This window comes from Malus domestica, chromosome 16 (assembly GCF_042453785.1).
Source record: "Malus domestica chromosome 16, GDT2T_hap1".
In the NCBI taxonomy this organism is placed as follows: domain Eukaryota; kingdom Viridiplantae; phylum Streptophyta; class Magnoliopsida; order Rosales; family Rosaceae; genus Malus; species Malus domestica.
The window spans coordinates 3,125,003-3,151,437 of record NC_091676.1 but is presented as its reverse complement, the minus strand read 5'-3'; the positions used below and the strand labels follow the sequence as shown (position 1 = coordinate 3,151,437).

Here is a 26,435-nt window from a genome sequence, read left to right as displayed (position 1 = left end):
GGGGATTGTGGCCAGATGCATTGATGGAAGGTTTGTTGGGGTGTGGAAACTGATGATTTCTGCTCCGTGTGTTGTTGTGGCAGAAGCTATTGCCATTTTGTTTGGATGTGAATTTGCTCATTCTCTGGGCTTGCACATAATTATTGTTGAATCGGATTCTAAAGAGAACATTTCTGCCTTGGTTAATGATTTGTCCTCTGCAGCTGGGAGACTTATCCTACGTTGACTAGAATTTTAAGGCTTCAGGATTCCTTTCAGATGTGCCGTTGGTATTGGGTTTCGAGATCAGTCAATTTGACGGCGAACTGTTTGGCGTCGAGAAGTAACACGAAGATGTGTGGTTATACTTGGATTAACCATCCCCCATATTCGCTGGTGCATATTTTGAACAATGATGATCTTCCGTGTCCTCCGTAATTGTTTTTGGGTAGTGAAGGGGGTGACGCTTCACACTTGGTGCAACATCTTTAGCCTTTGTTCCCCTCTTCATTGCCATCTGTTTGTGTACTTTGGTTGTTGCCTCCTGGTAGGTCTCCCTGTGTTTTTGGTTCCGGCCTGGTTATGAATATTTCCAGTTTTTCAAAAAAAAAAAAAAAAAAAAAAAACTTAAAAAAGGCGGTGGGCTCGGCCTTTAATTTTGCGCCACCGGAAGAAACCCCAAACCAGTCGCGGCAGCAGCGGGGTACCGACTCCCATTTAAAATACTCGTCTTTGTCGTCCAGAACGCTGCGTTTCGTGCACTTACCACCGTTTCCAAGCTTTGGACTCTCACACATTTCCGCCGCACAGCCAGCAAAAGCAGTTGACATTTCTCTACGGTCCTTTCTAGCGGTACGATGGCGGAGAAGCAGCTGATCGTGGCCGTTGAAGGCACCGCCGCCATGGGGCCCTGCTGGGCAACCGTCGTCTCCGATTACCTTGATAAGATCATCAGGTAGGGAGTTTCTTAGCTGAATTTATTCTTTTGTTGATTTCTTTTTTAGATTTTTTTTGCATTGTGATTTTAGGGTTTTGGTGTTTGTTATCGGGCGAGAATTTTATATGTCTCGTTTATGTGATTAATTAGCTTGTTTCGGCTGCGTTTGGTGGCTCGGAATCGACATTTGATTGCAATTTCACTTTTCACTTTGAAATTGGTTATGCGGAGTAGTTGTTTGTTAGCTGGAAAAACTATACAGTTTTGGTTCAATTTTGAATCTTTCGTCAGGTACGAAAGAATCTGATAAAACTAGTTTAGTGTGTTGTAGTTGTAGAAAGGTCCGATTTTTCTGTACCCTCGTACCGTGAAACCGTAGGCAGCCTTGCTATATTTCTACTATGTACAAAGTTTTATTTCATATAATCCTGATGGAAACTGGATTTTGATTGATTTATAAATAATTAGTTAGTTCTCATCAGTTTTGTTAGAAGCTATCCGCGGTGATGAGCTCCATGCGATGATTTGTTGCTTGTTGGCATGTGATAGAAAATAAGTCCTATAATTGGTCAGATAGATACATTCCATGTATCAAGATTAACTTCCTTCCAAATTATGCAGACAATACAAGCGATTTTAATGAGGTAACTTTCAGTTATTATCCCGTGTTTGCTATTAACTTATTACAGAACCTTCTGCTTTAGGAACAAATACAGTACTTATAGGCTAAATCTGTCATATTTACGATTTGGGTTTGACATTGAATAATTGGTTTTCCTCCGGTGGTCAAGCAAAGGAGAGAGTGGATAACTCCTTAGACATCTTGAAGCGGGGTATCATGCTCCAGCTTATTGGAGTGAGCATTCTCTATACTACGATGTCTGAAGTGTATTTTTACACATTATTATTAATTATTTAAATTCTTAATATTATTTTTGTTATTGTAATACTATAATCAGTAACGTATAGGTTACGTGGTCAATGGTGGATGGTTAGTTTTTACCTTACAGAGTTTCGTGCAGACGTGTCAATAACTAGAGAAAAACGTACATACGTGCTCATCAATGAGACTAATAGATATGCCCGAGGTCGTCAATGTGATCTTTAAAAGTAGATCCCCAATCCTATCACAGAGAAAACCTTAATGGCTGAGAAACAACTGATCATCACTGTTGAAGGGACTGCAGCCATGGGTCCCTTCTGGGAACTCATTTTTAAAGATTATTTAGAGAAGATCATAAGGTCCGCGATTAAGTTCTTAGTAATTTTTCTATCTTTCTTCCTTTGTGCTGTGTTGTAGCTAGCTTCTGTTCTTTCTCCCTCCTTGTCTATGACCGGCTTTGATTTCACACGTTACTTTCTGGTTTCTACTTATGATGTAGGTTACAAGGTAAGTTCTCATGAATTTGTCCTGTTGAATCATATATTTCTCCTGGGGTTTAATTAACTCCCCCAAGTATAGTATAAAAGATGAGGTTTTATCATGATTTCCCATTTACAGTTTCATTTCATTGCACATGAAATTTTTATAGTGTCCTGGAGAATTCTAAAAGTTAATAAGTGCCTAACTATAACAACTTCAGCAAAAGTTCATACTTGGAATATTAACAATCTTCATCTAATACATTCCTGTACATAGAACCAAATATGAAGTTTGTCATTGATTTTTCATTAACATGCAGGGGATTTTATGCACTACTTTATAAATAAGTCACATCTGATTTATCTTTTTCCTGCAGGAGTTTCTGTGGAAACGAGCCAAGTGGGCAGGTATGTCCCTTTTCCATTACTTTAGGTTTATCATTATCCATCAGAAGTCATTTGTCCGAACTGTTAATTGTTCATTACATATTTAAACATGTTTTCGTGTAGGTGGTTGTGCCTTCTTTGACTAGATGTTAATAGCATGCATGTAATAATTTGATTACCATTTGTGTACACTACATCAACTATTTATCAAACCATAGACAACCATTCTTACGTTTCACTGGCAACAGCATTATTAGTTCCGTCTGTAAGACTTCTAGCTTGGTAGTCTTTTTCTTATTATGTAATTTGGCTTTTGAGATGCAGAAGCTGTCGACTTCTACTGTTGAGCTCTCCCTGGTCACGTTCAATACTCATGGATCTTATTGTGGTATGTAATTTTGTTCTTCTTATTCCTAGTTTTTGGATGTATGACTTGTGTTGTTAATTTATTATTGCAGTACGAGGTTGACTACAAATTCTTCAGGAATTTTACTTTTTGTAGGGGAAGACTTGCTAGTCCTCCATCCTCCTACTAACAGGATTCAATCTTACACTAAGTCAAATAGTTCTTTGTAAACAGGGTTCAATCTTATACTAAGTCAAATAATTGTTTGAAAGTTAAGGTGGATGTTGTTCAAGGTTTGCAAATGATTTCTTGGTGATTTTAACATGCTTTGTGGAATTATTCCCTTTGAAGTGGTGGATTTTTACTAGCTTTAAGTTAAATTCTAAAATTAGTAGACTTTATTGTAACGTAGTGGCTCTTTGTACATAACACCACCTGGAAGTCTGAAAATCTTGTTTTGCGAACTTTATGTGGAAATACAGTGAGCTACATTAAGTTATACGTTTCCAGTTCCCCTTAGTAGGACAACTTATGGCTGGAAATGGAAGTTTTTTTTTTTTTTTTTCCTGGTAAATTACCACTTAACTAGTATCACACCTTGTTTCTTATGAACCCAATTCACCAAGATGATATGTAGGCATTCCATGTCATTACTGTAACTGGCATTTGCTCAATATATATATATATATGAATATTTTGAAATAATTGTACAACCTTTCATCAAGGTTGCCTGGTACAACGGAGTGGCTGGACAAGGGATGTGGATCTCTTCTTACATAGGCTTTCAGCTATACCCTTTTCTGGGGGTGGTTTTAGTGATGCTGCAATTGCGGAAGGGCTTTCGGAAGCTCTAATGGTATGCTGTTCAAAGCCGTCTAAGTACTTTTGAGTTCAAATGCATTTCTTAGTCGCATGTTAAACTTAACATTTACTATTCTTCTGATGTAAAACACAGATGTTCCCTACAGTTCAAAATGGAAGCCAAAATCAACAAAATGTGGATTGTCAGAAGCATTGTGTTCTTATTGCTGCAAGTAAACCTCACCCTCTGCCCACACCAGTGTATCGGCCACAAATTCAAAATTTGGAGCAAAATGAAAATATTGATGCACAAACAGAAAATCGTCTTTATGATGCCGAGGCTGTTGCTAAATCATTTCCACAGGTAGTGTTTTTGTTTATTCCCATTTTAATGATGTCTGTTCCTTTCCTTGTGATGGGTTCCTCGTGAAGGTTGAAAATTTCAGTAATGAGCCCTTACTTTTTCATCCAGAGCTCTGTTTCACTGTCAGTCATTTGTCCAATACAGCTACCTGAGCTCAGAGCAATATACAATGCGGTATGTTCCATCTCTTATCTCTTATCCTTAAATATTATATATATATATATATGTATGTATGTATGTATGTATGTATTAAGCTTTTGACCTTTTGTATATCTTGCTAAATCAACATTAATATTATATATATATATATGTATGTATGTATGTATGTATTAAGCTTTTGACCTTTTGTATATCTTGCTAAATCAACATTAAAGTAACTTCCTTTATTTTCCTTGGTGCTCTGTTGAGCTTTAACCCTTTATGTTGTTGAATTCTAAAATCAACCACTTAGACTGTCTTGAACAAAAAATATAGTTTTTTCTGGTATTCATATGCATGGAACCACTGTCTAATTATATTAATAAAGCTGCAAAGAATGTTCGACAATACAAAAGGGAGGCGATAGTATTATTGCCAGACTGAATATTTTATTTCCTATGGCTTAAGATCACTAGAAGAAGTTGGTGTGATAGTGACCACTTTGCCAATGCAGGGAAAACGCAACCCTAGAGCGGCAGATCCACCAATTGATAATGCGAAAAATCCCCGCTTTCTTGTTTTAATCTCAGAGAATTTTATGGAGGCCCGTGCTACTTTAAGTCATCCAGGAATTACAACTTTGCCCTCAAATCAGAGTCCTGTAAAAATGGACATAGCTCCTGTTGCTTCAGTTACTGGGCCGCCTCCAACTTCTATGCCCTCTGGTTGGTTTTGCAGTCAATATGTTGTCCCTTTTTCCACTGCAAAATATTTGGTTCTTTTTTTTTTTTTTTTTCTGTTAATGAAAGTACTTAATGATTCGGTTTCACTTATCTATTTGACTTTTTTTTTGTTGAAATTATCAATGTTTCAGTGTCAATAAGGTGTAGTCGCAATTTCTATTTTATCTTTTATAAGAGTAATTGTCTTAAGAGGTCGCACTTGGTGCGATGGCAAGTGCCTTCGTCCATGAGCGGTAGGTCTCGGGTTCGAGACTTGGGAGCAGCCTCTCCATAAATGGGGGTAAGGCTAGCCGACATTCACCTCTCCCAGACCCTGCGTAAAGCGGGAGCCTTGTGCACTGGGTACGACCTTTTTTTTTATAAGAGTAATTGTCTTGTCATACCCCTCAAATGAACATAGTAAGGTTTGAATTACAAATCTTAGTACAATAGGCTGTCTTGCTTGAATTAATCACTTAAGTTTGTTATGGCTAGGCTGTTCATAATTTTTCATGGTTAATTCTTGGTTATCCTGCTTGTTTGCTGACTTGTCCTTTCTTTTTCTTTCCTCTTTTTCAAATTAGTGAATGGACCTGTTATGAATCGGCAACCAATTTCTGTTGGAAATGTGCCTCCTGCTACTGTAAAAGTTGTAAGATTTCTTATGCACTCTTGAACTTTTATGCTTTGTGCAAAGGAAAGAGATGTTCACTTTGGTCTGGTATACTGCTTTAAATTGCACACGTATAGTTATAAAGTTTTGATATGATTTGTTTAGGAGCCAAGTACCGTAAGTTCCATGGGACCTTCTTTTGCACACATTCCATCTGTCCGTCCTCCTTCCCAAGGAGTCCCGAGCTTGCAGACTTCTTCACCATCTTCTGCTTCTCAAGAGATGGCCACAAATAATGATAATGTGCCAGATTTGAAACCTGTAGTGAGTGGTGTGACACATCCCTCGCGTCCTGTCGGTAGCATCCTCAATAACATCTCTCAAGCACGTGTGATGAACGCAGCAGCCTTAACTGGAGGAACTTCTATGGGACTCCCAACTATGGGTCAAAATCCTATGGCCATGCATGTATCAAACATGATATCTAGTGGAATGGCATCTTCAGTTGGTGCTGCTCAAAATGTATTTACATCTTCAGGGTCCGGCACTCTTACACAGGTTGCGCAGAACCCAGGTCTTAATTCATTCACTTCAGGTACCTCTAATGTCGCTGGCAACAATAACCTTGGGATGTCACAACCAATGAGCAACCTCCAAGGTGGTGTTAGTATGGGTCAAGCTGTGCCTGGTATGAGCCAAGGAAATCTCTCGGGACCGCAAATGGTTCAAAGTGGAATTGGCATGAACCCGAACATGATGAGTGCCCTTGGTTCAACAGGTGCCTCTTCTGGAACTGGTACAATGATTCCTACTCCAGGAATGGCTCAACAGGTGCAATCTGGGATGCAGTCACTTGGTGCAAACAATAATTCAGCATCTAATGTGCCGTTTTCACAACAGACATCAAGTGCTCTGGCATCTGCACAATCCAAATATGTGAAAGTCTGGGAGGTAGGTCTTTTAAAAAAATACGGTTGGATTTTCAACTTTTGGTGGTAACTTTTTTAAGCTAGAATGTCAGGAAAGTTTTAAAGATGGTTGGTCCTGTTTTACTGTGGTATTCTGCAATCACTCATACTTGAATGATCAAAATACATGCAGGGAAATTTATCTGGGCAGAGACAAGGGCAGCCTGTGTTTATCACTAGATTGGAGGTTCGTTCTCCGTTGCCTTGTTGGATGACATGGAAACTGTGGTTTATTTTGTGATACTCTTACGTCTGTGGTTTCTTGCATTGCACAAAATCATTATTTTTGAGAGAAAAGAGGAGCATGTGTGTGACTCTGGCACATGAGGATTTTCAGTATGTTTCCATATAAATTGGTAAACCATCTGACCATCTGACCATCATGTGTGTGACTCTTCACCCAAAACACCACTGATAAACTATCACCAGAGAGGGAAATTCCAAATTGCCATTGAATCAAGCCAATGTGCTGTCATGGATAACCATAGTTATTTATGTTGAACTTAAATTTTTCTGAAAAAAGTTCTCTATGTTTCCTTGTGATTGTGCTTCAGAGTGATTTGAATTCAAAAGTATTATGCATTTGGTTTGAGTTTTAATATATTTGTCGGAGGAGGAGAGAGAACAAAAATTGCCGAAAACACTGAACAATCCATAAATAGTTATTTCAAGTGTGCTATCAATGACATCTATTTTTATAGACAGTTTGATAACCATAAGGGTGTGAGCATCCTGAATTAAACCACAGCATGAGGCTGTTTAGGGCCTAACCACATGGGATTATTTATATTTCTCTTAGTTATCTTTTACAATTTTAGCAGTTAATTATTTGTTAACTCCACAAATGCTTTCTAATTTTGTCAGGGTTACAGGAGTGCTTCAGCTTCTGAGACGTAAGTCGGGAGTGTACTCTTTCTTCTTTTTGTTTCAAATAGATGTTAATGGAATGTAGTCAATGGTTTAAAGTTTCTATTTTAACTTTAATTCTTTTATGTAGAAAAAGAGGTCTATGACTATTAATATTTCTAACTTATCAAAGCAGACGGCTTTTTCTTTGATTAAAATAAAATTTTAGTTACCTTCATTCTTAGAATCCTAATATCTTGACATGCTGTAAGAATAGTGGCATGAGGTTGAATGTATTTTGATCAGAACTCTTTAGTTGGGCTTAATTGATTAGTGCTTTAGTGCACAATAAAATCTTAATCTCATGACTATGGTAAAATGTGTCATTGGCGTATATTTATTGATGTGCATTATTTCACTCCTCAGGCTTGCAGCAAACTGGCCACCAACAATGCAAATAGTGAGGCTCATATCTCAGGACCACATGAATAACAAGTAATTACAATTTAGTGAAAACATTCCCTCCTTTATTTTTCTGTGTAATATTTTCCTCCTGATGTTATATTCCTCAGTTTTCTTGACTTCATCAATATTTATAATTCAGGCAATATGTTGGAAAGGCAGACTTTTTAGTTTTTCGGGCAATGAATCAGCATGGGTTTCTTGGGCAATTGCAAGAGAAGAAACTTGTAAGCTGTCTACTCTCTTTATTTTACCTTACCACTTTTTCCTTCGAGACTCAAAAATTGTCCTCATTGCTAATTTGCTATCCAATTTCTTGCCGCTTCCACTTTATCCCTCAAAGGTCCTTACCCACTTGCCTAATCATTGTCTTCTGGTATATATATTAATCTAAGCATCTTGGATTACCACTTGATTATCTGTAAATTCTGATCTGGCAGAGTACTTCCTTAGATTCTGTGTGACATTCTCATATGAACTTAGTTAATTATCTGTTTAAACTCAAGAACATCTAAATGCTGTGTTAAACTAAATTTATGCATTTAATTGGCTCTCTTGGCTTGAAGTGGGGTAATTCTTGATTCTGGTATCATCCATGTGAGACTTCAGCATCAAAAGCTAGTTCTTCTATTTTATTTGACCACCTGCAATAGTTTTCCTTTGAATGTGAACATGAAACCGAGGACTATTCTGATAAGTTTGTTATCTTCTCAAAAAGCTGATTTCCCACTTTTTCAGTGTGCAGTGATCCAATTGCCCTCTCAGACACTACTGCTCTCTGTTTCAGACAAAGCATGCCGCTTGATTGGAATGCTGTTTCCAGGGGTGAGCTTGTTATTACTTAGACCATTCTTATTACCGCGGATTGTAATTCCTTATTATTAGTTTTTTGCCAATATAAAGTAATAGCCACCAACTCTAAGCTAAATCCACAACAAATATGTGAGGTACCTTCATTACTAAAAGAAACCTGGAAAATGGACCTTTTATTTTGCGAAAATTTTGTGGGGATCGTTTTCTAGCCTGTATAAGGTGCTTTTAGTTCTGAAGGTTCCCTGCATATCCTGCAACTTCTGTTTTAACTTCTTTCTGAAATGGAGGCCTGTGGTGGTACTCCAAATTGAGTTTGTGGCTCGGCATTGTAACCTTCTTACAACCTGGTTTTGGTTAAAGCTAAATCTACCATCGGTTCAGGATATGGTTGTGTTTAAGCCACAAGTAGGCGGTCAGCAACAGCAGCAGCAGCAGCAGCAGCAGCAAATGCAACAGCTACAACAGCAACAAATTCAAGTAGGCGGTCAGCAACAACACATGCAAGTTCCTGGTCAGCAACAGCAGCAACAAATTCAAGTAGGCGGTCAGCAACAACACATGCAAGTTCCCGGTCAGCAACAGCAGCAACAAATGCAAGTACCGGGTCAGCAACAGCAGCAACAAATGCAAGTACCCGGTCAGCAACAACAGCATCCTCAGATTCAACAACATCCACAGATTCAACAGCAGCACCCTCAGATTCAACAACAGCAGCAACTCTCGCAGCAGCAGCTCTCACAACTTCAATCACAACAGCAACTGCCGCAGCTTCAGCAATTGCAGCAACAGCATCAACAGCATCAACAACAACAGTTGGTTGGGACGGGGATGACTCAAGCTTATGTTCAAGGCCGGTCGCAATTAGTTTCACAGGGACAGGTTTCGTCACAAGGGCCTAATATGCCTGGAGGGGGCTTTATGGGTTAAATAAGAGCTTCAACTTGTTAGATGAAAATTATGAAAATAATCAGTTTCATAATTTGTGATGCCCATCTTTTAACCCCTAATGATCGGACTTTTATTTATCAGTTTCAGAGGCCTATCTTTTTAGATGAAAATTATGAAACTGTGGCTAGTTACTTGACTTGCGTTGGATAGAAATATGGGATGCTTTTTATATTATATTTTTGTACCACATTTTCATACCACCTTAGATGACATTTGATGTGGATAGTTATATCATTTGAATTAATCATATTTTTAAATTTAGTTCATTATTTAATACACTAATAATTAAGAAAAACTAGTTAATTAAATGATGATTGTGGTATACGAGTAGTCCTTCTTCTTCCTTTCCTTGGGTTTTGTAAATTTTTCAAATGATGTGACTATCGACATCAAATGTCACCTCATATGGTATAAAAACATGGTATGAATAACATTACTCGTGTCATATGATATAAACATGATGTTGATTTAGTGTAAGATTAATTAAACAAGATATAATACTTGTTAAGCTTTAATTTTGTGGTAAGAAGTGGGTAGCAGTCAATCGCCATTGGCTTTTGGGGATGCAAATAGCAAAGCCACTGGGGACACTCGAAAAGAAGAAAGAAAAAGAGTACCACCAACAACTCCCATACACGAAGAGCATTCCTTCACTTGCCCTTTAATCATTAACCCCTCAAACTATTCCCTCTTTATAATGCCAACGCATTCAATTTAAGGTGGCTCCATTCACCACCAACTAAGCTCTTTAATCATTGGTTCAATACTTGGGATAGAAATAAATAGCACATAAGAACTTTTTGTGTAAAGAAAAATTGACAAGGGAGCTTAATGAAACGATGCTTGTCAATATGGGGAGCTTAATGGAATAATGCTTGTCAAAATGGAGTCCTTAGATTCCTTTGTATATAGCATCAAAGTGGGTGGAGTATATCATCAAACCACAGTCCTAGTCATCTTGAGTAATTTTGGAGAAAAATTTGTTTGTGCCCGTTTTAAGAAACATATCTTTCAAATATAAACTCACACGTTGCATGTTATCTTTAGAGCCATCTGACATAAAATTTCTTTTATTAGGTCTCATAATCGTATATCATACTGGTCTCATCAATGTAAGAAACTATCTTAATAGGAAAGTCCAATCGAGACCTCTCTCCAACCACATAATCTAAACTATTTATTAACAAAGCTTTCTTTATCAACCAAAAGACATTGAAAAGATCAAATTAGCCCTACCAACAAAATAAAGAAAAATAACCAACCTAAAAGTTACTGGCAATATAGTAAAATTAAACACAAAATAATTTTACAATTTTTTATTTTTCAAAGTTTCACAGCCAGGTGATCATATCAGTTGTCTCCATTTTTTTTCCAAGTTTTTCTCCTAAATAAAATAAACTCCTAGTACGAAATAGATATGCAGAAGCAATCGCTAAAGATATAAAAAGCCTCTTCAGCGACGAAAAATATTTTGAAGGTTCCTCACCAAAAAGTTTTAGCCACCATAAATGTGTATAATTGCTAGTATGACAAATGCGAAGTCTCGTAAAACCTTGTTTGCAATATTAGCTCGTGTTAGATAATTTTAAGTGGAGGGTTTAAAACTTTAACTTCGTTTGCCAAGTACATACAAGGAGGTTTGTGATGGAAAGAGATCATCTCTGAATATCTCTCCACTTACATAAAAACACGTGATGTACCATCCATATTTCCGTTACAACTAAAAATTTCTCGTTCAACTGGAAAAGCACAAGTCCCCGTGTAAAAAAAAAGCTAAAAATAAATACATGTGTGGGGCTGAGGAATGTACATATCCCACATTTCTGCCTATATTCCGGGCCAGGAAACCACTATATACATACAGCATGATGATGACCAATCAACTCCCACATTGAAAGTGTTTCTCTGTCTTCATCGCAAAAGAAAAGAAAAGAAAAATGGTTACAACTTCTCCTCCAAAGGTGAGCATCACCACTCTTTATTCACACGACGTTTTCCAAATTCCACTCTGATTTTTCTGTTTGTTTGTTCATGTCCATGCTTGAAACTATGGCAGGAAGTTGTTTCAGACGACAAATGGAAGGAGGAGCCGGTGGACAACGCCCGCCGAGCAAAATGGTGGTACTCCACCTTTCACACAGTCACCGCCATGATCGGTGCCGGTGTACTCAGCCTGCCTTATGCCATGGTCTACTTAGGATGGTACAAAACACCCCAACTCATGATAATAATACATATACGAGTTGTACTTTGTATTAATATACTAATAAGCCCTACTTTTTTCTACCTTTAATTTTCAGGGGTCCAGGGACAATGGTGCTGGTAATATCATGGTGCATGACCTTGAACACAATGTGGCAGATGATTCAGCTCCATGAATGTGTTCCGGGAACTCGGTTTGACCGATACATCGACCTTGGCCGACACGCCTTCGGACCAAAGTTCGGGCCATGGATTGTGCTTCCGCAACAAATGATTGTGCAGGTTGGTTGTGACATAGTGTACATGGTCACCGGAGGAAAGTGTCTAAAGAAGTTTGTGGAGATGGCATGTGCCAATTGCACACCGGTCAAGCAATCGTACTGGATTGTCATCTTTGGTTCCCTTCATTTCTTTCTTTCCCAGCTCCCCAATTTCAACTCTGTTGCTGGTGTTTCTTTAGCAGCAGCTATCATGTCACTAAGGTAGTAATTTTAAGGGGTGTCATATCCACACCCCATTTTACTTCTCACACACATTTTTAATTTTTGGCCGTCAGATCGGATGAATTGAAGAAAATCAAAGGACATAAATTATCAAGAAGTGTGTGAGAAGTAAAATGAGATGTGTGGATAGCACACCCCAATTTTAATTTTCACTTTCCATGAGAAGGAAAATCTGATTTAGAAGACTTGCTTTAGGCCAAACAAAATCTGTTAAAAGAAAAAAAAAAAGAAAAAAAGAAAAAAAAAGAGGGAGTGTGCAGAAATTAATTCCTTTTTACATACTTTACACAAACTCAAGTTAAGGAGAAATTTTTCATTGTGACGGGAATACGAGTGGTACATCACATATTATTATATAAGTGGTAGAAAGTTTAATTTTTTAAATTATTAATTTTTTAACACATATATTCCACTATTTGTATAATGACACATGGTATACTATCCTTTATTTCGGTCACATTAAAAGTTTTCTCCGAGTCAAGTGTGGTCTAGTTTTGTTCAACAGCATCAATTAGAGAAATGTGCATAAATTAGAGAAGTACGTACCATTTTTTTAAAGGCATTTTTAACAAAATACTCTCTGTACTGTTCACTTTTAATGAAAAATCACATATTTACCTTTAACTGGTACTATTCACTATACATTTAAAAAGGGTTTTTCGTTAAAAGAGAAGTTTTTTTGAACTTTTCGTTAGTTTTCATTTTTTTTAAAGGAAAACGAAAAAGACTTGAAAACTTTGAGTTTTAACGATAAGGACAAAATAAAGGGTAAAATGAATAGTACCAGGTAGAACTGTAAACGGGTTGGGTTTATTGGGTTTGGGTCAGGTTGAACCCGACCCGTTAAGCTAACGGGTCACCCGTTAACAATTATTATTATTCTTTTTTTTGCATAAAGTTTATTTTTTGTTATTAAGACTTTACTAAAATTACTAAAATATCCTCAACTAACGGGTGCTAACGGGTATTAACGGTCCTAACAGGTCTAATAGGTTGACCCAAAGTGACCCGTTATTTAACGGGTTGTTAACGGGTTCACCCGTTAGCGACCCGACCCGTTAAGCATCCACTCAAATACAAATATTAACGGGTTGGGTCGGGTCGGGTTGGGTTAACGGGTTGGATCCAAAATGCCAGGCCCAGTACCAGAATTGAATTTTTAGTGTAAAAATATGTTTTTTTGTTAAAGTGAACAGTGCCGAGAGCTTTTCGTTAAAGTTCTTTTTTTTTTAATACATACTATTGGCTGGGAGTGGATTAAGCCTAAGTTAGCCATACTGATTCTATCATTTTGAATTTGTTTTCCGCGAAAATCAAGGCTAAGACCTTTCACTTTCAAATGAAGATGAACACCACTAAACTGTAGTATACTAAGTGACAACTACTTACAAACTTTTAAATTAAAAGTAAAACTAGAAGGTTACTAAACAAATAATACACTAGTACGTTGCACAATATTTATGTTATTGTTTTAGTGCCTTCTAATTTTATTTGTGAATATTTTCCTTTTAAAATTCGAAAATTTTTTGGATAGAGATGCATGCTCTAGTTCTGCCAATAGTAGGACAACCCTACGGAAGATTTACTCGTAAACCTAACAAGAGAACTTTAGAAGGCAAATAATATATAATTTTTCTTAATAACTTGAATTTGTTGTTAATTTGCAGTTATTCAACTATAGCGTGGGCAGGTTGCTTAAGCAAAGGTCAGGTTGAAAACGAGAGCTATGCATACAAGAAAACAAGCCCTGCAGATTACATGTTTAGGGTTTTCAATGCATTAGGTCAAATCTCGTTTGCATTTGCTGGGCATGCAGTTGTGCTTGAAATCCAAGCCACAATTCCATCGACGCCCGAGAAGCCATCGAGAATTCCCATGTGGAAAGGTGCTCTAGGAGCCTACTTTATCAATGCAATTTGCTATTTCCCGGTGGCCCTCATCGGGTACTGGGCTTTCGGTCAAGATGTTGATGATAACGTGCTCATAGATCTTAAAAAACCTGCATGGCTCATTGCTGCTGCTAACCTAATGGTTGTCGTCCATGTCATTGGCAGCTACCAGGTATAAATCTGCACTCAGTTACAAAAGCAGACAACTAAAAGTGATTCCTGACAACTAAAAATACTTTTGATTACGTTTGGTAGAAAAACTTAGAAGCATTTTTTAGTGTTTTTCTAGAAAACACTTCCAAATATATTTTATAAAAGTTTTGGAAACACTTGGAATTATCTAAATTTTTTTTAAATTTATAACAAAAGCACTTCTAATATAAATGCTAATGATTAGAGGTGTTTTCTATCGTAAAAACACACACTTTAAACATTATTTTGAAAAGAAATAATTGGAACTGATCCGACCATTAGTGACTCCGACTTTAAGAGTTGATAGGAGATGGCTTTAATATATGCTTTGATTCTTTGAGTGTTTCTCATTAATATTAGAACTACACTAAATTAAGGATGTGACTGAAAAGTGTGCAGGTTTATGCTATGCCTGTTTTTGACATGCTTGAGAGGATGATGGTGAAAAAGGTGAACTTCCCACCTGGAATTGCACTTAGACTGATCACGAGATCAGCTTATGTTGGTGAGATTCCCATGTCCCATACGTCTCCGTATCTCTGTCATTTCTGCTTGATTAAAACCCTAATTAAGTTCCTAATCACTATATTGTTGCAGCATTTACATTATTTGTTGGAGTCACCTTCCCTTTCTTTGGAGACCTTCTTGGTTTCTTTGGTGGATTTGGTTTTGCCCCCACTTCATACTTTGTAAGCCTATCTCACTCTGTGATTACTTAATTTGTTTCTTGCACAAATTACAGATGATCATCAGAAAGAAATTAACAAAGTGAGCATTTTTTCAACAGCTTCCTTGTATAATGTGGCTGAGAATTAAGAAACCAAAGAGATACAGCATTCCATGGCTCGTCAACTGGGTAAGCCAAAGATATCTAATGTTCCTTATTGTCGATATCGCAAATTGATACATCATGCTACAAAAAAGTTTATTTATGAGGACTGTGTGTGTTTACAGGTTTGCATATTCATCGGAGTGTTCATCATGTTGGCTTCCACAGTTGGAGGTTTTCGTAATATCATTGCTGATGCATCAACATATCGTTTTTACACGTAATTAACGATATATAAGTGGATTATTATGCCACTAATCAGACGAAAATTATGTATTATCCAAGTTGCGGAGTAACTAGTAAGGACTAGTGTTCTGTCATCCTCTTCCTTCAAGAATTAATCAAGCATGCAGTCTTTTAATTAGAGTGGATCATATTTAACGCCAAGCTACGTACCAAGCAACTCGTGCATCATTTTCATTTGTTTCTACTTTTTAATGCTAGGTTCTGGCTGTGAATTTGCTTTACCATAAGCAATTTCAAGTCAAAATACTTTTTTGGAGTAGTGTTGTTATCTAATATATTGTCACCGCATAAATGGCGGGAAATGAATAAGTGGTTCTCTGTCCTTAGAGAAATTTCACAAAACATAATTCGAGCAACTCTAAAGTAGAAGAAATAAAAAAAAATGCTGGCAACAATTTACCTTCGATGATATCTATAAACTTGGGCATAGCTGCATTTGCTAGACTAGTCATGCTCTATTATGCACTTGAGTTCGAATCCTCCTCCCCGTAGTTTGGATTAGTTCAAAACATCACGGTCCTGCGTTTTTTTCCAGGGCAGTTTCTTCTTTATGATCAGGCCTCTCAACCTTGACACCAAGGTCTTCATAACCATGAATATACATCATCTTGTCGGTATCAAACTTGGGTACTTTCAACATCTTGACCTTAGGATGAACACATTTTGTAAAGGAAAGATGCTCAGCGTTTCCTTCTCAATATCTCTACCTATACTTTCAGCCATCAACCTTTCGACAAAGTCATTCAGATCACTTGTTGTCGCCCACGCGACCATGATCTCCCTCATCTTGCAGCGGATCCGCCTAATCTGGCTGGTGCGTAGCAGCAGGTCTTCTTAACCTATTTAGTAAATTAGAAGAAAGAAAGAAAAAAAGACCCCGAACAATTATAAGTTTCATACTGAAACACATTAATCGTGCTAAAAGTTGCATGCAGATTAAGTAGGGTAATTTAGTTTTTTCTTCTAAAATATTGAACTTGAAGTGTTTTCTGATGTGTAATGTTATCAAGCGCTTACCGACCCAATTTTGACGTCTCTTAGAGAAGCCAATGCAGAACATCCTTAAAGTATAATTGTCTGTCGTCTTCACATCTACGTGAGCTTCCATCAAAGTCTGCCATTTCCTTACCAAGGACCTCAGCTTGTCCATAGTGAAATTCATCCCCCAAAAGTTTATGAGACCTCCGAAAGTCGATGTTTGAGTGCTCCGGAAGCACTCTTGGTGCCCTGAGTACGGGAGACCAGAGTTTTACCCACGTTGTTGTTATAGAACCACAGACGAGGGGCATTGATGTCGTACCAATCTTTCTTCATATTTCGTAAACGGATCGGCAGCTTTCTTCTTTCCTGCTTTCTTTAACTTGGAAATCCTCTTTTTTTTTTTCCTGACGGTCATGGTTAAATAACTGGAATTTGAATAACTAATCGAGAAGAGTTCAAAGGTGGAGACCTACAGACACAGATGAAGTGAGAGACGAAAGTGGCCGTGAGAGCAAAACTTAAAAAAGGACAGTTACGTTTTTTTGCTCTCTGCATTTTCACCTAGTGTCAAAATTGCGAAAAATCTAATATGTTCCGTTATAACTTATACATGAAACTAATAATAAATTGAGGGTTGAATGTACGATCAAAAATTTAATAGTCAAGAGTTACAATAAATTTTGGGGTGTGCTATCCACACACCTCTTTTTACTTCTCACACACTCTTTATTAATGTCTACCCTTTGATATTTTTCAATTCACCCGATCCAACGGCCGAAACTTATAAGAATGTGTGAGAAGTAAAAAATGATGTGTGGATATCACACCCCTAAAGTTTAGTGCTTGATAAAATAAGTCATTGTGAAGTCTTTTGTCAACTTATAGGATTTCATAAAATAAATAAGATCTTAACAAGTCGACAGAATGCTCACATTAACTTATTTTTATAAGTATAAAGTATAAATTGACTGAAAATAAAAATTCAAGACCCAAATTACATTAACTATAAATTGCGTTAATGAAACTGAACTAGTGCATTGGAGATGCCTAACCCACCGCTCATTTCGGATTTTCATTTTAAATTGGATTTATTTATGTATTTATTCATTTATTTTGGGGGCATTTTGATACAGGCGCCTCGTTTTTTAATTTTTTAGACTAAACATACACTCCTTTTGAAAATTTGATCAAACATTTTCCTAAAATTTTGGTTATTAATTTCAGTTCCTATTATCCCTATTATCCCTATATTTATGCATTTATTAACCATCTCCTGGGCATTTCGTTTTTTTTTTCCTATTATCCCTATATTTATGCATTTATTATCCATCTCTATGCATTTTTTATTGTTTTTTTATAATATTTACTTCTTCTTTTTTTGTGAATATAGTAGAATATTTATAAAAAAAATTGTCAAATTTTATTATTTAGAAGACCCAACACATAGTAAAGATTTGTTTGATTATATACCTACGTCTAGTTACCTATAATATGGACACATTTAGTTTTATAGTGGATTTGATTTTTTGTATTTCTTGGTACATTTGGAATGTAAATGTACCAAAAGGGTTATCTGATAGAGGCATTTGGTTTTGTGGTACATTTGAGATTTTGTTCATTTGGTCTTTTGGTACAATAGGAATCTAAACGTACCAACAGGATTACCTAACAATGGACACATTTGGTTTTATGGTACATTTGAAATTTTGGTACATTTGGTTTCTCTGTATATTTGAAATCTAAACGTACCAAAAAGGTTATATAACAATGGGTACATTTGGTTTTATGGTACATTTGGTTTCTCGGTACATTTGAAATCTAAACGTACCAAAAGTCGATACTTTTGTTCTCAAATGTACCATAAGTTTTAAGTATATTTTTAATATATCTATACATGAAAAAAATATGTATTGAAGACTTTTTATTGATACAATTTTAATAGAAAGAGTATTGTTTTTTAAATACTGATAATAAGGAAATGAAGAATTAGTTAATTAATTTTTTTTTTTTTTTATTAAAAAAATGTCATTTAATGCTCAGAAGGGGATTGAGGAAATTAAATTCCTATATTATAGGCAATTAGTTGCTAAGCTACCTTATGCCTATATATAAATGCATTTAAATTAATGACATGGAAATTAAATAAATAGAAAATTATTGAGGTGGCAATTGATTGAAGCACCTTAATCAAATCTTTAAAAGGGATGAATGTTTAATCTAAAAACTATAGAAAATATGTAGGGCATTCTAATTTTCCCAAAGTGAAGAAATTGGATTTATAATTTGACAAAAATTATTTTCAGTGTTCGTACTTGGTAGGGTCAAGACGACGCCGTCTTATGGATTGCGAAAACCAGAAGTCCCACCAGACACAGAGCACTGTCCACCAGTTGTTCGATCTTTTTCTTGTTATTTCGGTTGTTTAAACCAAAACAGAAAATTCCTGTAACTAAATAAAAAAAATCGCACGACGCATTGCAGCAGAAGCAGCAGCACAAGAAAAAAGAAAGATCGATTCATGGAGACTGCGATTTACGGGAGAATCCCTCTCTCCCCCAACCACGTCTTCAACCCCAAACCAGGTTCTCTGCATTTTTCTCATTTCTTTCCCTCTTTTCGGATTTTGGGTTTCCCTCAAAATCTTTGATTTCTTCAGCAGCTGCATGGTTACGAGTAGATTTTCTTAGCTCCTCTAACTCAAAGCTTGATTTTTTTTTTTAAAAAAATTAGGATTTTTGTTGTTTTTTATTGAATTTTATGAAATTTAAATATATAATACGCCTAGAAAATCGATTATCTCTAATGGGTTTCTTTTTCTGTGTAAAATGGAAGTGTTCAGTACTGGTTTTACAGAACATGAACTGCTAAGGAAAAACCCCATATTGTTATATAGCTGTATGTAGTTCCTTATTAAGTTCTGTCGATGCTGCCAAAGGATTATATACCTGCTCGAATCGTATGTGTAAGTGTGCATTTGTATTCTTTGATGATTTGAAAGTTTTGATTACAATAAACTTTTCCGAAAATTGAAAGCTTTTTCGGTAGGTACAAAGTTCATGTCAAATTTTCCAGTATCTTGGAAGAGGTTGGTAGGGGAGTGTAATGCAAGTTAGTTCGTTGTGTACTTGTGAATAAACTTTGGCGAGCTTCGTATGTGCTGTGTTTTGGGAATGGTGGAGTTTCGGTTTTTGCTAATGTAAGATCGAGCAATGGGAGCGGCACTAAAGATCCATCGTGTTGGTTTCCTTAAAGGGGTTACAAGGATTTTTGTGCAGTCCTAAAGATCCAGCATCTCTAGGGTCTGACTTCGGTGTAATTTGTATTATGACTTTGTTTCAGTTTATTTTTTTTAATATACTATAACTCATGATTCCTCTTATACCCGGGCTAAGAGTGCCTTCGCTACAATTTCGCTGTGTTTCATCTTTCCGAGCAATCGGAGAGCCAATACTAAAGATTTGGGCTTTCAAAATCCATAGATTCTGTAGACATATATCTGCAGGCTTGTAAATACACATGTTGTGGAGGTTCTAGATTATGCTATCTTCTTAATTCTTGACTGTTGCTAAATGTTTTTTTTTTTCAATCAAAGATTGGTTAGTAAGAATAGTGCGTTTCTGTAGTGTTTCTTTATCCTTAAACATATATATGCCCGAGTGATTACAATTGGCGAAGTTTTTTCATAAAACGTGTTTAGCAGGAGACAGACACCCTCTTTGTAAAGGAAAATGCACCAATATTAGCATTCCTGTGGCTGTATCAGCAGCAGTACCTGGTAAAGGAGGAGGGTTATTGGAAAGGCCAGTTAGAGAGAAAACAACTCCTGCCCGTGATTCTGAGTTTGATTTGAGGTATGGAAATACAGTTATATTTTTACACCATACGAGTGCTTTGTTTGACATTTTACTGCTGCAAAATGGGTTTTGCATCACTCCTATCGAATGCCCTACCTGTGCGTATCCTGTTGCACCAAACTTGATCGTTAAGACAAACTATTAAAACATATGATCCTTCCATGTTCATCTGGTTCCGGTTCAATTTGGTACTTGTGGTTTTTCTTTGAGTTCATGGTTTATCCTTTGTAAAATTAGAAGAGAGTTAATGTTAGACTGTCCAAAATTGTTCAGGAAATCAAGGAAGCCAGCTCCTCCATATCGTGTAATACTGCACAACGACAACTTCAACAAACGGGAATATGTTGTGCAAGTACTGATGAAGGTTATTCCGGGGATGACCCTTGACAATGCTGTTAATATTATGCAAGAAGCACACCACAATGGCTTGTCGGTAGTGATCATATGTGCTCAGGCCGATGCTGAAGAACACTGCATGCAACTGAGACACAATGGACTTCTGAGTTCAATTGAACCTGCAGGTGGCGGATGTTAACAACGTGCATGGTGGAAATCCAATTGCTGTGAAGAATACCCCTGAGCATCGGATGTACATATTAATCCCAATGCCCCGATTGATATGAAATCTCGGTCATCCTATGGTAAAATTAAGACGAGGGTGGTAGTTTAATAAAAAGGCTTAGTTTTAGTGTTTGAGATTGCACTGTGTTCCGAGTGGCAGTGGCCTGCTGAACTCTCCGTCTTAGCTTATATAGATGGTGCTTTTCAAATCTGCTCATTTACATTTAATCAACTTAGGGTTCACTTAAGACTTGCTTATGGGAAGATCAAAAGCGCTTTTAGACAACCAAAAGTACTGTCTTTCAGCGGTATTTATTCTCGATTATCCGGTGCTACTATTGTTGGACTAATAGCTCCCTTTTATTTGCATTAGTCCAGCATTAAAATTCGATACCAAATATTCTTTTCGTGTTGATTCGACTTGTTATCTGTTCAGATTGATCGGTTCCATCATCTTGAGTACTCCTGTTCGATTGCGATTCATCGAAATGAGTTAAAACCAGGAGTCTTATGTTGTCTCAAACCCGAAAGCAACGATTACATTGTGTAGCTCAACTTAATCCTTGCTTTGGGTCGACAGTGAACAAATAAAGTAATCCCATAATTCCAATTGATAAGATAAATGACCTTTGTTACGGTAAGGTTACAACATAATCCGAGTAGAGATATATCGAGATCAACGTAAACTTCGATTTTATACGAATGGAATGCAACGACAGAGTAGAGCAGAACGGTTCTCGTCAGTGATTCCAAAGTTGCCAGAGTGCAATATTGGTATTGTTCTTGTAGACAATCCAACTCTTTGAATCAGTTCTTTTTCTGGTACGCTTGTCGTTTTGATAAACAATGAAGCTGAAATGCTTGTAAATTACTCGCACGGTGTAGGTGGAGATGTAAGTTCTTTAGTCAACAAATCATCCATCAATCCCTGAAACGCACATTAGGACACAGAAGAGTCGTCATCAAAAACATATTCTAGAACAGTTATCGCATTCTTCTCTTTGTCAAATTTTTACAACGAGCATGCATTTTCCGGCCACTCACACCTCTAAAATGTCTACTTTGCTATGAATATATGGTGTAAATGTAGTCAGCATACTTACTAATCATTGATCAGACTATAGGTATCAAGCCTCCACCGTCGAAAGGAAGGATTGGATTCCGAAAACAATGAAAAGAACTCCACCTGATAAACCAACCTGAACAAAACAGTTATAACTTACAACTTTGATGCCACATATTTGCCTACACCCAACAGGCATGATATATAAAAACGAGAACTATAATATGTTAAAGCACAAAGGCAGGGCATATAATTACTATTTTCTCAGATATCTGAGATGCCAAGCTCTTTCCACCAAGGACAGCGGCAGTCGTACACAATGCTTGTCCTCTGAGAAAAAGATGGGAAGCACAATCAGTAAATAGTGCAGAAGTAACAATAAATGGAATAACTACGAGATTTCAGAAGCCGTTCAGTTTATAAAGGATGGGAACTTACAAGATTCCACCAAGAACCACACCTAATGGGTTCTCATCTGCAGCCAGACCGATGGTAGCTAGCTGAAAGAATAGCAGGTCAAAACCAAACCGTCTTGAAGCAATAAAAGGTCGTACCCAGTGCACAAGGCTCCCGCTTTACGCAGGGTCTGGGAGAGGTGAATGTCGGCTAGCCTTACCCCCATTTATGGAGAGGCTGCTCCCAAGTCTCGAACCCGAGACCTACCGCTCATGGGCGAAGGCACTTGCCATCGCACCAAGTGCGACCTCTCGTCTTGAAGCAATAATGAATAAAATTATATATTCAACGGGAAAAATGCTCACCTGGCTCTTGTCACCCCATTCACCGAAAAAAGTAATGGAAAAGGCCTACAGCATAAGCATGATAGATGCGGTTAAGTTATAGTCATGCAAAAATTTGAATTTCGTAATCCACAGATGACAAAACCTTCAAAAAGATTGGTGAGAAGAACTGCAAGAGAAATGAACGTCTCTGCTTCTTGTCATCATCATCCTGAAAAGTAATCGACGTTCATAAGTTAAAAACAAAAACTAGCATGATGTATCTCATAATGGTGTAGCTCAAAATTGCACATAGTAGAGAGAGAGTGTGTCTCGGGGCACCTTACTACGTTTGCTGCCTCCTGTGTTAGCCTTTAGATCAGCATCCTAATGGCACCAAAAGGGTGAAATCAGAAAGGATTTAAATTGAATGCAAGCTATGAATAAAAATATGAGAAACCAACCAACTCTGCTTCAACTTCTGCAAGCTCATCATCACCCCTGTAGGGTAACCATAATTAAATTCGACCACAAAAAGAAAACAGTAAAATAAATACAAAAAAAAAAATAATAATTCCATTACCCATCTTCTTTAAAAGCATCCCATAAGGACCATAGTCCAAAACCAAAGAACAACACCGTCGTTATGTGATGGGACCATTTCCTTGAGAGCTGTAATTCAAGATCAGTGTTCAGTATATTCATATTAGAACAGAAAACAAATAGAAATATGGCTATTCTTGGTAATGTCAGTCAGGCAACTTTAGGTAGATGCCCTCAACTACATGCTGAGATATTTGTCAATGTATTATTCACCCATATTGACTGAATATAATGTTCCAGTTAATTCTGGCACCACTAGTGTCGATGACAGAAGCATATGACAACACGAAGTTTTCAGTCTTCTAGAGTTTTAAACAACAGGTTTCGCTTATGATGAACAAATTTTTAGTTTATAGCTTGTATCCATATTACTAAGCCCAAACAATCAATAAAAACTGCAATCGTCCTTGGAATTGCAGGCCGAATGAAATGGGATCTCATACTAAAGTTCAATACCAGTAGATTCTTACCGTTTGAAGTAAACTTCAGTCACCTATAACTCTATAACCTTAAAATAGAATTTACTGTAGATCAAAGTCGGTCTTAAATCCTTTTTCCTTAAAATATTTCCACTCAAATGACCACCACTAAGAGATGCTCTAAGTGGGACAATCATTAACCATCATATCATGAAAGTAAAGTTGAATATCAGAGTGCGCAACGAACAAGATTACAAAATAATAAGAATATAATTAAACAAACTGAATGCCGAAACGGCTACATAATCCCAAGAGACTACATCGTGACTAACTTGTTAAAACTAACTAATACAAGCACTATTATATATAGTGAAAACTAAAGCACAATCCTAATCCTTAAAGGATATAGAAAATTCTAACATCCTTGTCCCACAAGAAAACCATAAACAAAAATAAACTAATAACTAATTTTCCAACACCCCCCGTCAAACTCATGGCGGTACACGTCATGAGTTTGCCAACAAGTAGATGCGGATGCAAGACTCCAAATTCCAATGCCAATGCCGATGCCGATGCCGATGCCGATGCAAATTCCAACTTTCGAACAAACTTGAACAAAAAACAAAAAATCCAACTTTCATAACGTCACTCGAATGATCACCAATCCAAGCACTCGAGCGATCGTCGTGGTGAGAATGACACACAAACCAAACAAATCATATTTCTTTCTTGCCCATGTGGGCCTAAGCCTCAAACAATCAACCAATTTTTTGTTTTTCCTTTTTCTTGTTTCTTCCTTTTTTTTTTTTTTCCTCCCCCTTTAAACAGCACGTCTTCTTCTTTTCCATTTTCCTGTATCCTTCTTCCTGTATTCTTCTTCCATTCTCTTCTATTTTCTTATTTTTGCATAAACATTACTCTGCGATCTGACAAACACGACATAGAAAATGAACACAGATTGACCAGAACAAAAGCGGACAACTTTCACAAAACTCACCTAATCCAGACCCAAAAAGAAACTAATAACAATCAATCTTGACGAACCTAACTAGAACCCTAACAGATAACGGAGGCAATAGAGAAACGGATATCAAACAAGCAGATTAAATCCCGAAGGATCAAACGTGCTTTGATACCAAGTTGAATATCAGAGTGCGCAATGAACAAGATTACAAAATAATAAGAATATTATTAAACAAACTGAATGCCAAAACAGCTACATAATCCCAAGAGACTACATCGTGACTGACTTGTTAAAACTAACTAATACAAGCTCTATTATATATAGTGAAAACTAAAGCACAATCCTAATCCTTAAAGGATATAGAAAATTCTAACATCCTTGTCCCACAAGAAAACCATAAACAAAAATAAACTAATAACTAATTTTCCAACAAGTAAATTCCCTTGGATCTTAAAACAAATCCCTAGATGAGCAATTCCATGGTGGCAGAATCAGAGTGCTTACCAGATTTGGAGCAGCCAAGCCGACGAGAACAGAAAGAATAGTCATCACCTAAAATTCAACAAAAAATTGAGATACATGTGAGGCCTCAAAAAAGAAACATCCGAGATCACAGACATAACTGACTAAACGTTTATAAAGTGGGAGAAAATGCTTACAATCAGAGCTCCTAGGCAACCTGCCAAAACAAGTCTTCTAGGATGGCGCATCGCAAGGATCTTGAAGCAAAAACATCACACCATTAGATTACTATGCAAAAATAGTATATAGACAGAAGAATATTAATTCAGGATGTGGTTCTCGCCCTTATGGAATTCGCTTCGTACCCAAGGCAGGGACACAAGTACATTTTATATGCATCTATACCCCATAAAATGCTCAACAGGTGACCGAGAGCATTCAAATTTTACTATGTCCTCTCAAAATTCATACGTAAACTAAACAATTCAGCAGAAACTCGATTTTCTCAGTAGTATTGAATTCGTAAACTTTTTAACATGCCCAAATTCTTTTCCACAACTCAAAAACAAGCAAAAGGTAAAAAGAAACAAAATTGCAATCGCATAAACTAACCGCAGCGGCGAAGAAGGTCTTGTCGCCGATCTCCGAGAGCACAGTCATGGCAAGCGACTTGGTGAAACCCTAATCAACGAAAGCATCAACATAATTAAGCTAAACAAATCGAAATCAAAACAAAATACGAACGCGTTTTGATTAATCAGAGAGATTGAATTACCTGCACGACTGTACTCATTTTTTCACTGAGTAGCGTAGAAGAATAACTGAATGCTTTTTCGCAGAGAAGTGAGTCAGAGTTTGGGAATCGCTCTGCCAATTTGGTGAGTGAGCGAGTGGGTTGGTTCGGCGATATGTGACTGACTCGGCTGGGTCGTTGGAGTTTCTGAGCCCAGGATAAGTAGTAGGAGTAGCAGAGTACAACAGTGTGGGGATATTTGAAGCATGCGGATGCGGTTTAATGTATAAAAAGAGGCTGCGAGTCACCATCGATTTTTTTTTTTTTTATTTTTACCACAACAACAACAACAACAACAAAGCCTTTTCCCACTAAGTGGGGTCGGCTATATGAATCCTAGAACGCCATTGCGCTCGGTTTTGTGTCATGTCCTCCGTTAGATCCAAGTACTCTAAGCCTTTTCTTAGAGTCTCTTCCAAAGTTTTCCTAGGTCTTCCTCTACCCCTTCGGCCCTGAACCTCTGTCCCGT

General features: G+C 37.0%; 4 protein-coding genes, 1 long non-coding RNA gene and 1 pseudogene across 9 annotated transcripts in view; 4 read left to right on the top strand and 2 right to left on the bottom strand.

Moving 5' to 3' along the window:
• Positions 1–15,688, top strand: part of LOC103403243 (lysine histidine transporter-like 6) — a 42,158-nt gene extending 26,470 nt beyond the window's left edge. Inside the window, exons 1-8 of one of the 2 annotated variants that reach the window (XM_008342071.4) lie at positions 11,519–11,647; positions 11,743–11,888; positions 11,987–12,370; positions 14,059–14,452; positions 14,872–14,977; positions 15,070–15,161; positions 15,260–15,328; positions 15,427–15,688. In XM_008342071.4, coding sequence (XP_008340293.4) covers positions 11,624–11,647; positions 11,743–11,888; positions 11,987–12,370; positions 14,059–14,452; positions 14,872–14,977; positions 15,070–15,161; positions 15,260–15,328; positions 15,427–15,525 — 1,314 coding nt within the window. In that variant the 5' untranslated portion in view covers positions 11,519–11,623 and the 3' untranslated portion in view covers positions 15,526–15,688. Of the gene's footprint in view, positions 1–11,518; positions 11,648–11,742; positions 11,889–11,986; positions 12,371–14,058; positions 14,453–14,871; positions 14,978–15,069; positions 15,162–15,259; positions 15,329–15,426 lie in introns of those variants that run through there. The other variant, XM_070816197.1, reaches the window with a different exon arrangement.
• LOC103402721 (mediator of RNA polymerase II transcription subunit 25) lies at positions 372–9,952 on the top strand. Of its 3 annotated transcripts, none has more exons than XM_029095532.2 (15): positions 372–934; positions 2,656–2,686; positions 2,990–3,053; positions 3,737–3,867; positions 3,967–4,176; positions 4,285–4,350; positions 4,829–5,039; positions 5,621–5,688; positions 5,815–6,600; positions 6,751–6,804; positions 7,482–7,510; positions 7,890–7,958; positions 8,068–8,152; positions 8,664–8,750; positions 9,120–9,952. In XM_029095532.2, exons 1-15 carry the CDS (start codon positions 837–839, stop codon positions 9,663–9,665), a joined length of 2,535 nt encoding a protein of 844 aa, XP_028951365.2. In that variant the 5' UTR covers positions 372–836; the 3' UTR covers positions 9,666–9,952. The 3 variants fall into 3 exon arrangements, with proteins under 3 accessions (XP_028951365.2, XP_028951364.2, XP_028951366.2); XM_029095531.2 differs by having other exon boundaries at positions 386–934; positions 9,099–9,952; XM_029095533.2 differs by lacking the exons at positions 372–934; positions 2,656–2,686 and adding an exon at positions 1,854–2,162.
• A 370-nt stretch (positions 15,689–16,058) lies between the features above and the next one.
• LOC103403244 (small ribosomal subunit protein eS1-like) lies at positions 16,059–16,943 on the bottom strand (annotated as a pseudogene).
• A 1,846-nt stretch (positions 16,944–18,789) lies between these two features.
• On the top strand, positions 18,790–21,152 carry LOC103431829 (ATP-dependent Clp protease adapter protein CLPS1, chloroplastic-like). Of its 2 annotated transcripts, none has more exons than XM_070816196.1 (3): positions 18,790–19,110; positions 20,229–20,379; positions 20,656–21,152. In XM_070816196.1, the coding sequence occupies exons 1-3, from the start codon at positions 19,047–19,049 to the stop codon at positions 20,915–20,917; spliced, it is 477 nt and encodes a 158-aa protein (XP_070672297.1). In that variant the 5' UTR covers positions 18,790–19,046; the 3' UTR covers positions 20,918–21,152. The 2 variants fall into 2 exon arrangements, with proteins under 2 accessions (XP_070672297.1, XP_070672296.1); XM_070816195.1 differs by having other exon boundaries at positions 18,825–19,110; positions 20,226–20,379.
• On the top strand, positions 19,362–20,000 carry LOC139193199 (uncharacterized). Its single transcript, XR_011577616.1, has 2 exons — positions 19,362–19,490; positions 19,574–20,000. It is a non-coding gene; the product is annotated as an uncharacterized lncRNA (long non-coding RNA).
• Positions 21,153–21,531: 379 nt separating the features above from the next.
• Positions 21,532–26,153, bottom strand: LOC103431828 (GDT1-like protein 4). Its single transcript, XM_029095535.2, has 13 exons — positions 25,949–26,153; positions 25,786–25,854; positions 25,371–25,430; positions 25,216–25,263; positions 23,309–23,397; positions 23,190–23,226; positions 23,068–23,112; positions 22,892–22,957; positions 22,768–22,812; positions 22,445–22,506; positions 22,264–22,336; positions 22,047–22,142; positions 21,532–21,871 (listed from the first exon to the last, which is right to left on the bottom strand). The coding sequence occupies exons 1-12, from the start codon at positions 25,964–25,966 to the stop codon at positions 22,071–22,073; spliced, it is 684 nt and encodes a 227-aa protein (XP_028951368.1). The 5' UTR covers positions 25,967–26,153; the 3' UTR covers positions 21,532–21,871; positions 22,047–22,070.
• Positions 26,154–26,435: the final 282 nt, after the last annotated feature.

Bases quoted from the DNA above. Each gene is read 5' to 3' on its own strand.
- LOC103402721 (XM_029095531.2), top strand. From the start codon at position 837: ATGGCGGAGAAGCAGCTGATCGTGGCCGTTGAAGGCACCGCCGCCATG. The intron at 3,868-3,966 runs GTATGCTGTTCA...TGTAAAACACAG, and splicing joins GGCTTTCGGAAGCTCTAATG to ATGTTCCCTACAGTTCAAAA. The intron at 4,177-4,284 runs GTAGTGTTTTTG...TTTTTCATCCAG, and splicing joins TTGCTAAATCATTTCCACAG to AGCTCTGTTTCACTGTCAGT.
- LOC103431829 (XM_070816195.1), top strand. From the start codon at position 19,047: ATGGAGACTGCGATTTACGGGAGAATCCCTCTCTCCCCCAACCACGTC. The intron at 19,111-20,225 runs GTTCTCTGCATT...AAACGTGTTTAG, and splicing joins CGTCTTCAACCCCAAACCAG to CAGGAGACAGACACCCTCTT. The intron at 20,380-20,655 runs GTATGGAAATAC...AAAATTGTTCAG, and splicing joins GATTCTGAGTTTGATTTGAG to GAAATCAAGGAAGCCAGCTC.
- LOC103431828 (XM_029095535.2), bottom strand. The intron at 25,431-25,785 runs GTTAGTTTATGC...TTTTGCTTCAAG, and splicing joins AGACCTTCTTCGCCGCTGCG to ATCCTTGCGATGCGCCATCC. The intron at 23,113-23,189 runs GTTGGTTTCTCA...TGGTGCCATTAG, and splicing joins CAGAAGTTGAAGCAGAGTTG to GATGCTGATCTAAAGGCTAA.